General features: G+C 45.5%; 1 protein-coding gene across 1 annotated transcript in view; it reads right to left on the bottom strand.

Annotated features, from left to right (window-relative positions):
• The window catches only part of LOC144483360 (uncharacterized), a 461,390-nt gene that overhangs the window by 21,586 nt on the left and 421,798 nt on the right, over positions 1 to 18,006 (bottom strand). Inside the window, exon 2 of the mRNA XM_078202077.1 lies at positions 12,504 to 13,427. Coding sequence (XP_078058203.1) covers positions 12,504 to 13,342 — 839 coding nt within the window. The 5' untranslated portion in view covers positions 13,343 to 13,427. The remainder of the gene's footprint in view (positions 1 to 12,503; positions 13,428 to 18,006) is intronic.

Here is an 18,006-nt window from a genome sequence, read left to right as displayed (position 1 = left end):
TGAATCCAGGGAGGCTGCAGACTCTGGAAAGGTTGGCTCAGGTCCCCCTCTCTCTGACTTAAAGACATTGACATTCTTTGCTCCCTCAGCTTGACACATTGATTTGTCTGGTTAAAAGGATGGTCCCTTTCCGAATGTTCACAATTAAAGGGCTGGTTTCCCCAGGAGATGGCTGACATTTAAGAGAACAATAAATTAATATAGGGCAGAGATATGCTTAGTGTTGTTACATTGTAGATTTGATATATTATTTATGGTTCTGTAACAAAGTACATTTATTATTATTTCTCATCTTGTAATGTAACACTGAAGCTATGTGATATATTTCCACTCATCGAGTCATTACAGCGCAGAAGGAGTCCATTCAGTAACTCGAATCCATGCCGACTCTCTGTAGAAGAATCCAGTCAGTCCCATTCCTTTCTATATTTCCTTTCCTCCGACAACTTTATTTCCTTCATGTGCCCATCTAATTTCTGAAATATATTAAAGGGGACAGTAAACTAATATTGGACAGAGACGTGTCTGATGGTGTTTTTTATTCATCCTTGGGACACGGGCATTGCCGGCTGGGCCAACATTTATTGCCCATCCCTATTTGCCCTTGAACTGAGTGGCTCGCTAGGCCATTTCAGAGGCTGGTTGAGAGTCAACCACATTGCTGTGGCTCTGGAGTCACATGTAGGCCAGACTGGGTAAGGACGGCAGATTTCCTTCCCTAAAGCACATTAATGAACCAGATGGGTTTTTCTGGTCAATCGACAATGATTTCATGGTCATCAGTAGATTCTTAATTCTAGATTTTGTTTTTAAATTCAAATTCCACCATCTGCCATGGTGGGATTCGAACCGGGTCCCCCAGAACATCAGCTAAGTTTCTGGATTAATAGTCTAGCGATAATACCGTGAGGCTATCCGCTCCCCTGTTGTTATATGGTTCGATATATTATTTATAGCTCTGTAATAAAATACACTTATTATATCTGGCTGTGTAATTTTGGACTGCAGCTATATTATATATTTCCAACAATCTCTTCCCTCAGAGAATTGTTAGTATCTAGATTTCTCTTCCATAGGGACCAGTGGAGGGATTGAATATATTCAAGGATGAGTTAGACAGTTTTTGAATGACAAGGGAGTCAATAATTATTGGGAACAGGCTGGAAAATGGAGAGAAAGCTCAGATGAGGAAGGATTTCTTCACTCAAGGATGTGGTGATGTTTTGGATTCTCTACCGCAGAGGACTATAGAGCCTCAGTCATCAAGAATTTTCAAGAGAGGGATTGATAGGTTTCTAGATATTGAAGATATCGATGGATATGGGGGACAGTGTGGGGAAAATAATGCAGAGGTAGATCAACCAATAATCTGAATGAATGGTTGAGCAGACTCGATGGGCCGAATGCTGACTGCAGCTCCTATTTGTTCTGATTTCTGTGCTGGACAGGAAGCAGTGAGCATGGATCTGTCAATCAGCCTCAATCAGCACCTTCAGGAGAATTGGGAGGGTGAATATTAGATACAGCAGAGTGAGAATGGAGGGAGAGTGTGCGGGATGGAGGTTCACGTCTTTTGGGGAATGGGAGAGGAAAGAACGTTCATTAGAATCATAGAATTGCTGCATCTTATCAACCGTCCCTGAGCTTTCACAATGAATCCCACTTCTGAGGACACCCTTATCTCTGACTTGTCTGTACTGCTGGCAGTCTCACAAAGCAGCTGCCTGTGTGCTGATACGGGAGGCCCTGCTGGGCAAGTTTAATGCTCCATGACTGTGTCTTTAATGAACGCTCCATAAACTAGCAATGTAGATTTGAATATTGATCGTATTCTGAATTGTGATTTTTTTTCTAAATTGATTTACAGGATATTAGACAAGGAGAAATCAGACAGAAATCTCCAACATCACATCGAGATCTGACAGAGTGACTCGACTTCTTGAGACCTGAATATCATCGGCCTTTGAAGCTAGCAGGAGAAATGTTTGTTTGGCCTCTTGGCTTCAAAAGATTGTAAACATCACTTTTACTAGAAATGCAGTGAAATACACACACCAGAGTGAGAGTGTTCCATAAGACCATAAGACCATAAGACATAGGAGCGGAAGTAAGGCCATTCGGCCCATCGAGTCCACTCCACCATTCAATCATGGTTGATTTCAACTCCATTTACCCGCTCTCTCCCCATAGCCCTTAATTCCTCGAGAAATCAAGAATTTATCAATTTCTGTCTTGAAGACGCTCAACGTCTCGGCCTCCACAGCCCTCTGTGGCAATGAATTCCACAGACCCACCACTCTCTGGCTGAAGAAATTTCTCCTCATCTCTGTTCTAAAGTGACTCCCTTTTATTCTAAGGCTGTGCCCCCACGTCCTAGTCTCCCCTGTTAATGGAAACAACTTCCCTACGTCCATCCTATCTAAGCCGTTCATTATCTTGTAAGTTTCTATCAGATCTCCCCTCAACCTCCTAAACTCCAATGAATATAATCCCACGATCCTCAGACGTTCATCGTATGTCAGGCCTACCATTCCTGGGATCATCCGTGTGAATCTCCGCTGGACCCGCTCCAGTGCCAGTATGTCCTTCCTGAGGTGTGGGGCCCAAAATTGCTCACAGTACTCCAAATGGGGCCTAACCAGTGCTTTATAAAGCCTCAGAAGTACATCCCTGCTTTTGTATTCCAAGCCTCTTGAGATAAATGACAACATTACATTTGCTTTCTTAATTACGGACTCAACCTGCAAGTTTACCTTTAGAGAATCCTGGACTAGGACTCCCAAGTCCCTTTGCACTTTAGCATTATGAATTTTGTCACCGTTTAGAAAATAGTCCATGCCCCTATTCTTTTTTCCAAAGTGTACGACCTCGCACTTGCCCACGTTGAATTTCATCAGCCACTTCTTGGACCACTCTCCTAAACTGTCTAAATCTTTCTGCAGCCTCCCCACCTCCTCAATACTACCTGCCCCTCCACCTATCTTTGTATCATCGGCAAACTTGGCCAGAATGCTCCCAGTCCCGTCATCTAGATCGTTAATATATAAAGAGAACAGCTGTGGCCCCAACACTGAACCCTGCGGGACACCACTTGTCACCGGTTGCCATTCTGAGAAAGAACCTTTTATCCCAACTCTCTGCCTTCTGTCTGACAGCCAATCGTCAATCCATGTTAGTACCTTGCCTCGAATACCATGGGCCCTTATTTTACTCAGCAGTCTCCCGTGAGGCACCTTGTCAAAGGCCTTTTGGAAGTCAAGATAGATAACATCCATTGGCTCTCCTTGGTCTAACCTATTTGTTATCTCTTCAAAGAACTCTAACAGGTTTGTCAGGCACGACCTCCCCTTACTAAATCCATGCTGACTTGTCTTAATCCGACCCTGCACTTCCAAGAATTTAGAAATCTCATCCTTAACGATGGATTCTAGAATTTTGCCAACAACTGAGGTTAGGCTAATTGGCCTATAATTTTCCATCTTTTTTCTTGTTCCCTTCTTGAACAGTGGGGTTACAACAGCGATTTTCCAATCCTCTGGGACTTTCCCTGACTCCAGTGACTTTTGAAAGATCATAACTAACGCCTCCACTATTTCTTCAGCTATCTCCTTTAGAACTCTAGGATGTAGCCCATCTGGGCCCGGAGATTTATCAATTTTCAGACCTTTTAGTTTCTCTAGCACTTTCTCCTTTGTGATGGCAACCATATTCAACTCTGCCCCCTGACTTTCCTGAATTGTTGGGATATTACTCATGTCTTCTACTGTGAAGACTGACGCAAAGTACTTATTAAGTTCCTCAGCTATTTCCTTGTCTCCCATCACTAGATTACCAGCGTCATTTTGGAGCGGCCCAATGTCTACTTTTGCCTCCCGTTTGTTTTTAATGTATTTAAAGAAACTTTTACTATCATTCCTAATGTTACTGGCTAGCCTACCTTCATATTTGATCCTCTCCTTCCTTATTTCTCTCTTTGTTATCCTCTGTTTGTTTTTATAGCCTTCCCAATCTTCTGACTTCCCACTACTCTTTGCCACATTATAGGCTCTCTCTTTTGCCTTGATGCATTCCCTGACTTCCTTTGTCAGCCATGGCTGCCTAATCCCCCCTCTGATAACCTTTCTTTTGTTTGGGATGAACCTCTGCACTGTGTCCTCAATTACTCCCAGAAACTCCTGCCATTGCTGTTCTACTGTCTTTCCCATTAGGCTCTGCTTCCAGTCGATTTTTGTCAGTTCCTCCCTCATGCGCCTGTAATTACCTTTATTTAACTGTAGAACCTTCACATCTGATTCTGCCTTCCTTCTTTCAAATTGCAGACTGAATTCTACCATATTATGATCACTGCTTCCTAAGTGTTCCCTTACTTTAAGATCTTTTATCACGTCTGGCTCATTACATAACACTAAGTCCAGAATAGCCTGTTCCCTCGTGGGCTCCATCACAAGCTGTTCCAAAAAGCCATCCTGTAAACATTCAATGAATTCCCTTTCTTTGGGTCCACTGGCAACATTATTTACCCAGTCCACCTGCATATTGAAATCCCCCATGATCACTGTGACCTTGCCTTTCCAGTGCACTGAGTGTGGAAAGAGCTTTAACCAGTTACACAGCCTGAAAATACATCGCAGCATTCACAGCAGGGAGAGACTGTACCCGTGTTCTGTGTGAGATTTAACTGATTGTTTAACCTGGAGAGTCACAAGGACACCCGCACCATGGAGAAACCATGGAAATGTGGGAAGAGATTCATGTTCCCATCTCTTCTGGAAATTCATCAACGCAGTCACACTGGGGAGAGGCCATTCACCTGCTCTGTGTGTGGGGAGGGATTCACTGACTTACCTAATCTGCAGAGACACCAACGAGTTCACACTGGGGAGAGGCCATTCACCTGCTCTGTGTGTGGGAAGGGATTCAGTCAGTTACCCAGCCTGCAGAAACACAATCTCACTCACACCATTGAGAGACCATTTAAATGCTCTGACTGTGGGAGTGGCTTCAAAAGCTCTGGGGAACTGGTGTCCCACCAGCGCACTCACATTGAGGAGAGACCGTTCACCTGCTCTCACTGCACAAAGAAATTTAGAACTTCATCCAACCTGAAGATACACCAGCGAGTTCACACTGGGGAGAGACCATTCACCTGCTCTGTGTGCGGGAAGGGATTCACTCAGTCATCCCATTTACAAACACACCAGGGAGTTCACACTGGGGAGAGACCATTCACCTGCTCTGTGTGTGGGAAGGGATTCACTCAGTTATCCCACCTGCTGAAACACAATCTCACTCACACCAATGAGAGACCATTTAAATGCTCTGACTGTGGGAGTGGTTTCAAAAGCTCTGGGGAACTGATGATCCACCAACGCATTCACACTGAGGAGAGACCGTTCAGCTGTTCTCACTGCTCAAAGAAATTTAGAACTTCATCTGACCTGCGGAGACACCAGCGAGTTCACACCGGGGAGAGACCGTTCACCTGCTCAGTGTGTGGGAAGGGATTCACTCATTCATCAAACCTGCACACACACAAAGTCACTCACACCAATGAGAGACCATTTAAATGCTCTGACTGTGGGAGCGGATTCAAAAGCTCTCAGGATCTGGTGTCCCACCAGCGCATTCACACTGAGGAGAGACCGTTCAGCTGCTCTCACTGCTCAAAGAGATTTAAAAGGTCATCCAGCCTGTGGGAACATCAGCGAGTTCACACTGGGGAGAGACCATTCACCTGCTCTGTGTGTGGGAAGGGATTCACTCAGTCATCCAGCCTGCAGAAACACAAAGCCACTCACACCAATGAGAAACCGTTTAAATGCTCTGACTGTGGGAGTGGATTCAAAAGCTCTCAGGATCTGGTGTCCCACCAGCGCATTCACACTGAGGAGAGACCGTTCAGCTGCTCTCACTGCACAAAGAGATTTAGAACATTATACAACCTGCAGACACACCAGCGAGTTCACACCGGGGAAAGGCCGTTCACCTGCTCTGTGTGTGAGAAGGGATTCACTCAGTCATCCAGCCTGCTCAGACACAAAGTCACTCACGCTAATGAGAGACCATTTAAATGCTCTGACTGTGGGAGCGGATTCAAAAGCTCTCAGGACCTGGTGTCCCACCAGCGCACTCACACTGAGGAGAGACCATTCAGCTGCTCTCACTGAACAAAGAGATTTAAAAGGTCATCCAGTCTGGGGGAACATCAGCGAGTTCACACCGGGGAGAGACCATTCACCTGCTCTGTGTGTGGGAAGGGATTCACTGCTTCATCCAGCCTGCTGAGACACAAAGCCACTCACTCCAAGGAGAGCCCCTTTAAATGCTCTGCCTGAGAGGCCGGCTTCAGAAGCTCTCAGGAACTGATGATCCCCGAGCACATTCACACCGGGGAGAGGCCGTTCAGCTGCTCTCACTGTTCAAGGAGGTTTAGAATATCATCAACACTGCTGAAACACCAGTGAGTTCACACCGGGGAGAAACCATTCACCTGCTCGGTGTGTGCGAAAGGATTTACTCGGTTATCCAGCCTGCCCAGACACAACATCATCACACCCAGGAGAGACCCTTTAAATGTGGGCGTGGCTTCAAAAGCTCTTGGGAACTAATGTCCCACCAGTGAGTTCACACCAGGCAGAGGCTGGTCACCTGCTCTGACTGGGAAGGGATTCACTCAGTCAGCAAACTTGGTGAAACACCAGTGAGTTCACAAGTGATTACAGTTCTGGGATTATTCTTGTGAATCTTTCTTGCCCCTTCTCCAGTGCCTCTATTTCCTTTTTCTAAATGGAGATCACAATAGAACGTAGAACAGCACAGCACAGGAACAGACCCTTCAGCCCACCATGTTGTGTCGAACATGATGCCAAATTAAACTATTCCTTTCTGCCTGCCCTTGGTCCATATTCCTCTATTCCTTGCATATTCATGTGCTTATTTAAAACCCCCTTAAACGCTCCTATCGTATCTGCCTCCACCACCGCTCCTAGCAGCGCATTCCAGACACCTACCACTCTCTGTGTAAAAAAACTTCCCTCTCACATTTCCTTTGAACTTTCCCCGTCTCACCTTCAGTGCATGCTCCCTGGTATTAGACATATCGACTCTGAGGAAAAGATTCTACGTCTCTCATTTTATAGACTGCTATCAGGTCTCCCCTCACCCTCCACCGCTATCGAGAAAACAACCCCCGTTTGTCAGTCGCTCACACCCTCCAATCCAGGCAGCATCCTGGGAAACCTCTTCTGCACCCTCATCAAAACCTCTGCGTCCTTTCTGTAATGTGGTGACCAGAATTGAACGCAATATTCTAAGTGCGGTCCAAACAAAGTTTGATAAAGCTGCAACATGGCATGCTGACTCTTGTACTCAATAAAGGCAAGCATGCCATATGCCTTCTTTACCGACTAAATATTTGTGTGGCTAATTTCAGGAAGCTATGGACTTGAACCCCAAGATCCGTCTGTACATTAACTGTGTACTTATCCTTAATATTTGATCTCCCAAAGTGCAGCACCTCACACTTGCCCGGATTAAAATCCATCTGCCCTTTCTCCGCTCATATCTGCAGCTGATCTACATCCCACTGTTTCCTTTGACAACCTTCCATGCTATCTACAACTCCATCTAGTTTCGTGACGTCTGCAAGCTTACCAACCCACCCATCCACGTTTTCATCCAAGTCATTTATATATATCACAAATAGCGCAGGTCCCAGTACGGATCCCTGCAGAACACCACTAGTCATGGACCTCCAGTCAGAAAAACACCCTCCACCACTACTCTCTGACTTCTATGGGCAAGTCAATTCTGAATCCAAGCTGCCAAGTCACCGTGAATCCCATGCATCTTAATCTTCTGGATGAGCCGACCATGAGGGACCTTGTTGAAAGCCTTACTAAAATCCATGTACACAACATCCACTGCTCTACCCTCATCGATCACCTTCGTCACCTCCTCGATAAAATCAATCAAGTCAGTAAGATGTTGACGGTGCTCCCACTGCAGTCCTGTGATGAAAATATAGACTGGTTGGTGAAATGTAGATAACAGGTAGAATTGATATCTAATGCGGACTTTATACTTTAGAATTGAATACAGGGTTCATTGTTACTAACGGGGAAAGAAGGGTTAAAACCCTTACCCAGAACCCTTTTCACACACACGTGGACATCTCTGAATCTGACGCACACCAAATGGAACGTTACACAAGGGACTGGAACTCACTGGAATTTCTTAACAACCTTTCAATAGAAATGTCCTGGTACCGACTGTGACAAAGGACACAACAGACAGCAAGAACCAGGAGGAACCTTTAACCCAGAGAATGTTAATAACCTTGTTCAGGACACCGGTGCCAGGCACAGGAGGATCCCAGGAAAAACGGAACATTTAATTTCTGTGTTTCACAATTCTAAATGACTGATTCTTTAACATAGGAATGTTTAAAAACAGCATTGTGATATTCCAAGGTCAACTGTGTCTGGGAAAGGGACACACTGATGTGTTTTTATTTTAAACAGGAGGATCCACTGAAAAGCAGCTCTGGACGATACGAGCACCTCCTGACCTACTTTCAATTCATTTCAAATCACCCATCACTTTCCGTGGAATATTCTTTATTCTTCCCTGGGATGTGGACACTGCTGGCAAAGCCCCAGCACACGTTGCTCATCTCCTAATTGCCCCTGAATGGAGTGACTTGCTCGGCCATTTCAGAGGGACAGTTAAGATTCACCCACATCGCTGTGTGGGTCTGGATTCACATGTAGGCCAGACCGGGTCAGGATGGCAGATTTCCCTCCCTAATAGGGAGCATTAATAGGGTGAACTGGATGGGTTTTTACAACAATCGATGATAGTTTCATGGTCAATGTTACTGAGACGAACTTTATATAATTCCAGATTGATTCACTGAATTCAAATCCCACCAGCTGCCTGTCCCCAGATCCTTTGCTGGGTCTCTGCATTACTCGGCCAGAGACATTCCCACCACCTCCCCCTGAATGGAATATTCCACAAACCCTTAGTTAAACAGGAAGGAGAAAAGAGAAAGGCTTTGACCTTTGGATGACCTCATCACCAACTACAGAAACCTTAAAGCTGACCATTCTGTAAAAGTTTATAAACTTTATTTTTATAAAAAACAGAGTAAGAAACAGGTGAAAAGTAACGATGGACATTCTGACTGACATCAGAAACATTGATTGACCGGATAAACACTCACTACATCACAGAGCGATCCTCAACCATTAAAGAATTGACCCACTATAAGGAATGAGAGAGCCTTATAAAAAGGGGCAGGAGTTTACACAGAGAGGTGACACCCACAGCTGCTCAGGATGATGGAATTCAGTTCAGGAAGGGGATAAAGTGAGAAGCTTTTGTGATTCAAGACAGAAGTATTGAACAATCTGGAATCAGTGCTTCTCGAGTTTGCTGACGAGCCGAACACTTCAATTAATCTCATCATAAAAACTCCCAGTGTAAATAACATGGATTTGACTGACAAATGTTGAAGTGTTGGTTCAGAGACACAAGTTTCGACTTCCCATTTGAGCCTGGGGCACCTTTCTGTCTCTGTTGCTCGTGTCAGTGACAGCCAGGCGATGGAGCTGAGGGCTGAATTTAGCTGAGATTAACGGGCCTGCATGTCAGTTGGGAAACTGCCCTGGGCGTTGCACTTATAGAGACACAGGAAGGCGCTGGAGGACTGACTGGGAAATGGGCCTCCAACCAATCGGGGCACGGGCGGGGTGACCGAGGCTGATGGTGACGTGACCCTGGGTTCAGTGTCCCTGTGTCCAAAGCGGGGAGTCACAGGAACAGGGTACAGAGGAGCTGAAGAAACACGATTTGTGTCCAGAACATTGTGAACATCCTTTACTCTGGTTGTCTTTGATCCTCAAGTTATTTTCTGTTTGTTTTAACCATGTTCTGTTTCATCAATAAACTTTTATCAGTAAAAATATTTGATTGTTCTGGACTTTTCCTGATGAGATTGATGCACTTTAGGGAAAGTGGGTGAGAGGGGTTGGCAGGCTCTTTAACAGAAAGTGAGTCCCTCTAAGGTAATTGGCAAAGGAGCCAGAGGGGGAGATGAGATTTTATTTTTGACACAGCGATGTTAGAAAATGGGGTTCAGGGAATCAATTAACCCTTTCTCCCCTTTTCCCAAACTGTGAAATGATTCCCAGTGATATCCCTTATTGGTGACAGTGGTTAGATTTTATTCAGTATCAATAAGAGCTGACACAGTCTAATGTCTGAGCAGTCGTATCAAAGTGCAGCAGCATTACCATTACACTCTGGGTAGAAGCAGCATCTCCACGGAAATGCTCCCTGCTCTGCCCCAGATGCCATGGCACCAGTCAATGCAAAATGTAAAACCTCGACTAATCTCTGTGCTCGGGGAATCCCTTCTTATACTTTGTTACATCACAAAGACTATGGAGACTGATTTAACCCAATCATTGCCCAGCTAACATTTGAACGGACCAATTGCAAAACGTGTCATTGAACCATCTGTACCCGCACAAGCCATGTCAAACTCTAAAACCAATTGTCTTCCCACGCTCCGTCCCTGGTACAGGGAGTCAGCATTCCCATGCCAAACCGTGAAAACATGGTGGCCGTGACACACAGGTGTCATCCAGGATTCAAGGCACTCCTGTTTTCTCTGTCCTCTGGGAGCTGTTTATCTCCCTGTTCCCACACAGCAAGTCGTCTGTTCTCAGCTCTGCTGGATCTCTGCTGACATTTGGCCCCTTTTACACCTTTCGGATCAATAAAACATTTGGTTAATGACCCAAACCACAACTTCCATCCTGTCACCTGTCAACCATCCTTACCCAGAGCGTAATCACAACAGGAATAAAAACAGGAGAAGTGTAACAATCAAGTTCAAAATCAATGCACAGCCAGTCATAGAATCTAATATAATGTTCACTAATTAGCAAGAAAACCCAAAGTTGGGGGTCCCCCAGGATTCTTACAGTCCACACCTTGAGGGGGGAGAACTCTCTCTCTGACCCCTCACTCAATTTCACTCCGTTATTTTCCAGTTCTGTTCTGGCCCCGCCTGGGGTAACACCTGGTTGATCTTGTCTTCCAAAAGAGCATCGTGAGTTCTAGGTTACTTGTACATAAGGACAGATGCTTCAAGCAACAGATCAAGCATGGATGTAAAAGATTCTCCAGCTCTCTCTTTACCCCTATCCAACTTGTGGACAGTTCTTACTCAGTATTATTTCTCCCAAGCGGTTAATTGTCCTAATCTATAATATGATCCATTTTACTGTAATTTTCCTCACTTTGTGAGCATGTGCAGTGTGTTTAATTGGATCCTGATTGTTTTGAACTCAGTTTCTCTCTGGAGTGTCAATGCCTTGATGATGTCACAATGTTGTCTCAATCCCCTGGCCACATGAACCATTTCATCTCCTGCTGTGTCTCAAGTAGCTGTGTGTGTTTGGGACCCGCTCTTCACTCCATCTCACCATGAATTTAGGCTTGCTATTTTTCACATGTAACAAATCACATCTGCACACTCTGGTATCCCAAAATCATGTCACACATTCTTAACTCTCAGATGCACGAGTGAAAAGATCAAAATGTGACTGTGTTTTTTATCTCCCCCTGTTATGGTGCTGATGTTTCATGGAGTGGCCGGGCTTTCAAATGTGGATTTCTTTAAAACAAAGTTCATGGACAAGGATGTAAATATCTCCCAGAGAAAGTGATCGACTTATTCATCCCATCGACACATTCCAGACTTTCACTAGAATGCAGGTGGATACCAGATTGATATATTCCATTCAACCACACCCAAGGGGAGTTATTCCAATTCCCTTATTGTCCTGTTGTGATGTATTTTTTCCAACTAACCACAGGAAACCCAGGGACATGTTACAATAGTTTATTCATGCTTCAAGACCAGAGGGAACTACCCCAGAGAAAGCTCTGGAGGAGCACCCTCCTGTGATACAGCTCAAAGTCACAGCTCTGACACAGCTCTCTAATACAGTAATCACAGAGACATCATTCTAATACAACTCTCAGCTCCAAGTCACAGATACAGACAGCTTACACAGTTATTCAATACAGTGAGAAATGCAAGGGTTGTGAGGAAGAATATTTTGATGCAGTGAGTGGTAATGAGCTGGAACTCGCTGCCTATGACGGTGGAGGAAGTGGAGACAATAAATAATTACAAAGGAAATTGGATGGGATTTGGGGGGTTTCAAACAGAAATGCTGACTCAATATCTCCAAACTTCCTAACACCCTGTCAATCTGTGATCCGTGTGAAATTTGAAACCAGGTATTTGCAACAAGATTCAAAGAGCATCAGCCCACTGGAGGCAAAGTCATGAGACCGGCCAGTCCAGCAGAAAGAAACCCTCTGACCCTTCCCAATGACCAACTGTGAGAATGAACAAAATGCAGTCCTGGATGTAATTGAGAGCAGAAACAATAACAGCAGAATCCAACCCCTGGAATCACTCATGAACTTGTTGATGTCTCAGCAGCTGGGATGAAACTCTGAATCCCTTCCCACACTGAGAGCAGGTGAACGGTCTCTCCCCTGTGTGAACTCGCTGGTGTATCTGCAGATTGGATGACTGAGTGAATCCCCTCCCACACTGAGAGCAGGTGAATGGCCTCTCCCCAGTGTGAACTCGCTGGTGTCTCCGCAGGGTGGATGACAGAGTGAATCCCTTCCCACACTGAGAGCATGTGAACGGTTTCCCCCCAGTGTGAACCCGCTGGTGTATCTGCAGATTGGATGACTGACTGAATCCCTTCCCACACTGAGAGCAGGTGAACGGTTTCTCCCCAGTGTGAACTCGCTGGTGTTTCTGCAGGGTGGATGATTGAGTGAATCCCTTCCCACACTGAGAGCAGGTGAATGGCCTCTCCCCAGTGTGAACTCTCTGATGTGACCGTAGGCTGGATAAGTCAGTGAATCCCTCCCGACACTGAGAGCAGATGAATGGCCTCTCCCCAGTGTGAACTCGCTGGTGTGTCTGCAGCTGGGATAACCGAGTGAATCCCTTCTCGCACTGAGAGCAGGTGAACGGTTTCTCCCCAGTGTGAACCTGCTGGTGTCTCCACAGAGCGGATGCCTGAGTGAATCCCTCCCCACACTGAGAGCAAGTGAACGGCCTCTCCCCAGTGTGAACTCGCTGGTGTTGCTTCAGGATGGATAACCGAGTGAATCCCTCCCTACAGTGAGAGCAGATGAATGGCCTCTCCCCAGTGTGACTGCGCCGATGAGCTTCCAGCTGAGATGGGGTTCTGTATCTCTTCTCACAGTCCGCACATTTCCATGGTTTCTTCATGGTGCAGGTGTCCTTGCCTCTCTCTTGGGTGGACAATCAGTAGAAGCCTCGTACACACACAGAACACGAGTACAGTCTCTCCCCGCTGTGAATGGTGTGATATTTATTCAGGCTGTGTAACTGCTTAAAGCTCTTTACTCAGTGCACTGCAACACTCTAATTCGAGTGTGGAAGCTTTTCCAGTCACACTGATGTTTGAATTTTTTTCAAATCGACAGACTGGACAAACTTTTCTCCTTCTCGATTCAAAGGCCGATGATATTCAGCTCCCATGGAATATGACTCTGTCAGATCTCGACGTGACGTTTGAGATTTCAGAACGTGATTCCTCTTTCAATATCCTGTAAAATGAGTTTATTAAAGCCATCACAAGATAGAAATTCAGAAGACACAATTCCTGTTTCCATGGAACATTATTTCCTCTCTCATTCCCCAAGAGCTGTGAATCTCCATCCCACACACTCTCCCTCCATTCTCACTCTGCTGTATCTAATATTCACCCTCCCGATTCTCCTGAAGGTGCTGATTGAGGCTGATTGACAGATCCATGCTCACTGCTTCCTGTCCTGAACACACAAATTATAAGAAATCGGACTGCAGTTGGCCATTCAGCCCATCGAACTGCCTCAATCATTGATTGAGAATTGGCCGATCTAGCTCAGCGCCATTTCCCACGCTATCCCCCAGATGGCTCGATGCCTCAATGTCTTCAATATCTCAAAACTTATCAATCTCTGGCTTGAAATTTCTCGATGACTGAGGCTCCACAGTCCTCTGGGGTGCATAATTCCAAAACGTCACCACATACTTGAGTGAGGAAATCCTTCCTCATCTTAACTTTCTCTCCATTTCCCTACCTGTTTCCCATAACGCTTGACTCGTTTATCATTCAAAAATCAGTGTAACTCACCCTGGAATATATTCAATGACTCTCACCCTCCACTGATCCCTGTGGAGAAGAAATCCAAAGACTAATGACTCTAATAAGCAAGAGGTGAATGACTGGAAATATCTAAGGTAGCGACAGTACAATATTAATCTGTCTGAAGCTCAATCTTCATTCAGAGAGGAGCAGCTTTGCTGGGCCGGAATGGAGGAAGCTGCGTGCGGCCATGGACACAAGTCCGGACTCTGATTGGCTGGAGGACCAGCACCCATCCGGTACTCCACGGGTTGCCATTGGTCAATCTGCCGTATGTAGACAATGTGGGGGCGGAACCCGAGCCCACGTGGGGGTGGGCGGGGCTTTGACCGCCAGCCGCGCTGAGCTGGTGTCCAATCCGCAGTGTTTTGCTTCTGTAACCAGTGATATTGCTGCCAATGGGACAGTGTGTGCTGGGAACGCCCCTCTGAGTCATTGTGACCGCACAATGGAGCGCTGCCTGAATCAGCCAATAGCATTCACTCTGCTCCGCGGTGACGTCTCCGGGTTCAGGCGCGCGGACCCGGGAGCCCCGCCCCCACCCATTATTCCCCCAGTCTGTACATTCCACACATTGTTAGTCCAGTCAGATAGACATAGATCTGTCTGGCAGCCTGCATGGAGATTTCCAGCTGTGTCCAGGACATGGATCTGTCAATCAGCTTGAATCAGCATCTTCAGGAGAATTGGGAGGGTGAATATTAGTTACAGCAGAGTGAGAATGGAGGGAGTGTGTGTGGGACAGGGATTCACAGCTTTTGGGGAATGAGAATTGCTACAACCATCCCTGAGCCTTCACAATGAATCTCTTTTCTCAGGACACTCTTATCTCTGACTTTGTCTCTACTTGTAGCTGTCTCACAAAGCAGCTGCCTGTCTGCTGATACGAGAGGCCCTGCTGGGCAAGTTTAATGCTCCATGATTGTGTCTTTAATGACTGAATAGCTATAGGAATGTGGTCAAGCCTGCTAAATCCCATGATGCTTTATATATCAGTCAGTAATTCATTTGTTAACACAGTCCACAAGGATATATAAATACATTTAAAGGCAAAATATTGCGGATGCTGCGATCTGAAACAAAAACAGCAAATGCTGGAAAATATCAGCGGGTCTGACAGCATCTGTGGAGAACTCTGACAAAAGGGTCATCCACACTCGAAACGTTGGTCTATTCTCTTTTTAAAATATATATCACACAGCTGCCTCAGCCTTGGCCCACTCTAACACATACAATTGTGCAATGGTGACTGGCAGGTCAGACAACTGGTCAGAATATTAAAAATGGCCAAGAATGATGAAAAGAATGATAAGGGAGGAAACATTTGAGTATGAGAGAAAGCTTGTTCGAAGTATAAAGACCGATAACAAATGGAGCACTGGCCATAGAGCAATAAAGCACAGAAACAGGTCCTTGGCCCAACTGGTCCATGCCGACCCACTGAACCTGTCCCTCAGAATTCTCTCCAGTCATTTATCCAGCACTGATGTCAGGCTCAGCGGCCTGCAATTACCAGGCTTCTCTTTGCTACTCGTCTTAAACAACGGAACTACATGAGCTTCAATCTTCCAGAACTTTGCCAGTGGAAAGAGAAGAAGCAAATATCTCTGCAAGGGCCTCTGCAATTTCTTCCCTAGCCTCCCAAAAGGTCCAAGAATACACTTGATCAGGCCCAGGGGATTTATCCACCTTCATGCACTTTAAGGCTGAAGATATTTCCACCCAAGTAATATGTGTGTGGCCCAATACATAACCTCTTATTTCTTTAGCACCCATGATATTCTCCTCAGTAAACATGGGGAAAAATATTCATTAAAAATCTCAGCCATCTCCTGTGGCTCCACACACAGACAGCGATGCTGATTTTTAAGAAGATCTATTCTGTCTGTAGCCACACTTTTATTCTTAATATAGCTATAGAGCCTCTTGGGATTTTCTTTAACCTTACCTGCCAGATCTATATCATACCCTCTTTCTGCCCTCCTGATTGCCTAAACCCAATGTATGCTTCCTTCTTTTACCTGACCAGAGCCTCAATGTCCCTTGTCAGCCAGGGATCCCTGGCTACATGACCTGAGCAGAGATAACAAGCCTGTACTGTGTTGTCAGCCAGCAGGGTGCTGTGGAAGCTTTCTTCATAACAGAGCAAGAGCGAGCCCTTTCTATATATTTAATTCAAGATTTTATAAGAGATTAGAGGGCAATTTATTTCGTCCATTACTTCAATTGGACTCATCTCCATTCCCGGTATTTCTGGACCAGACGGGACCATTTCCCTTTTTTCTGGTGGATAATGGAAGTGTCACTGTGATTCTGATTTGATTTATTATTATGTGTATTAGTATACAGTGAAAAGTATTGTTTCTTGCGCGCTATACAAAGCATACCATTCATAGAGAAGGAAAGGAGAGGGTGCAGAACGTAGTGTTACAGTCATAGTAGGGTGTAGAGAAAGATCAACTTAATGCAATGCAAGACCATTCAATAGTCTGTTGGCAGTAGGGAAGAAACTGTTCTTGAGTCAGTTGGTACTTGACCTCAGACTTGTGTATCTTTTTCCCAACAGAAGAGAGTATGTCTGGGGTGCGTGAGGTCCTTAATTATGCTGGCTGCTTTGCCGAGGCAGAGGGAACTGTAGACAGAGTCAATGGATGGGAGGCTAGGTTGTGTGATGGATTGGGCTACATTCATGACCTTTTGTAGTTCCTTGTGGTCTTGGGCAGAATGAATCCCTTCCCACATACAGAATAGGTGACAGGCCTCGCCCCAGTGTGAACTCGATAGTGTCTCAGCAGATGGGATGACCAAGTGAATCCCCTCCTACAAACAGTGCAGGTAAATGGTTTCTCCCCAGTGTGAACTTGCTGATGTACAATGAGGTTGGATGAATACCTAAACATTTTCCCACAGGATGTGCAGCAGAATGGCTTAACCTCAGCGTGAGCTTGCAAGTGTTACTGGAGGCAGAATGAGTCAGCAAATCCCTTCCCACACATGGAGCAGGTGAATGGTCTCTCTCCTGTGTGACTGCGTCGATGCTTTTCCAGCTGGGATGGGTAATTGAATCCCTTCCCACAGTCCTCACATTTCTGAGGTTTCTCCATGGTATCAGGGTCCTTGTGTCTCTCCAGGTTGGATGATCAGTTGAAATCTCGTCCACACACAGAATAAGTGTACAGTTTCTCCTCACTGAATGATGTGATTTTTTTTCAGACTGTGTAACTGGTTAAAGCTCTTTCCACAGTCAGTTCACTGGAACACTCTCACTTGTGTGTGTGTGTGAGAGAGAGAGAGAGAGAGACTCGGTGCTTTTCCAGTCACACGAATTCTTCAAATCTCTACCCAAGTCAAATCAGAACAAACATTTCTCCTTCCACATTTAAAATCTGATGATATTCAGATCCTGATGAATTGAGCCACTCTGTTTGATCTTGATGTGATGTTTGGTTTGAACTTTTGGCTGTAAATCCTCACTTCCAATATTCTGCAAAAGTTTACAAATTTAATCACTGTCAGAACAGGATAGAAATTCTGAACAGACAATTCCAGTTTCTCTGGAACATTTTTTCCTCTCTTTTAAATGTCGGTCCCACACACTCTCCCTCCTCCTTGGGCTGAGGTCCCAGTTCAGATGCTGGTCCCACATTCTCTCTCTCTCTCCTCCCTGAGCTAAGATCCCAGTTTAGATGCTGGTCCCACACACTCTCCCTCCTCCCTGGGCTGAGGTCCCAGTTCAGTGTTT

The sequence above is a fragment of the Mustelus asterias genome, unplaced genomic scaffold, assembly GCF_964213995.1.
Source record: "Mustelus asterias unplaced genomic scaffold, sMusAst1.hap1.1 HAP1_SCAFFOLD_63, whole genome shotgun sequence".
Taxonomy (NCBI): domain Eukaryota; kingdom Metazoa; phylum Chordata; class Chondrichthyes; order Carcharhiniformes; family Triakidae; genus Mustelus; species Mustelus asterias.
The sequence above is the reverse complement of the archived record's forward strand: the minus strand, read 5'-3'. Positions and strand labels throughout refer to the sequence as shown.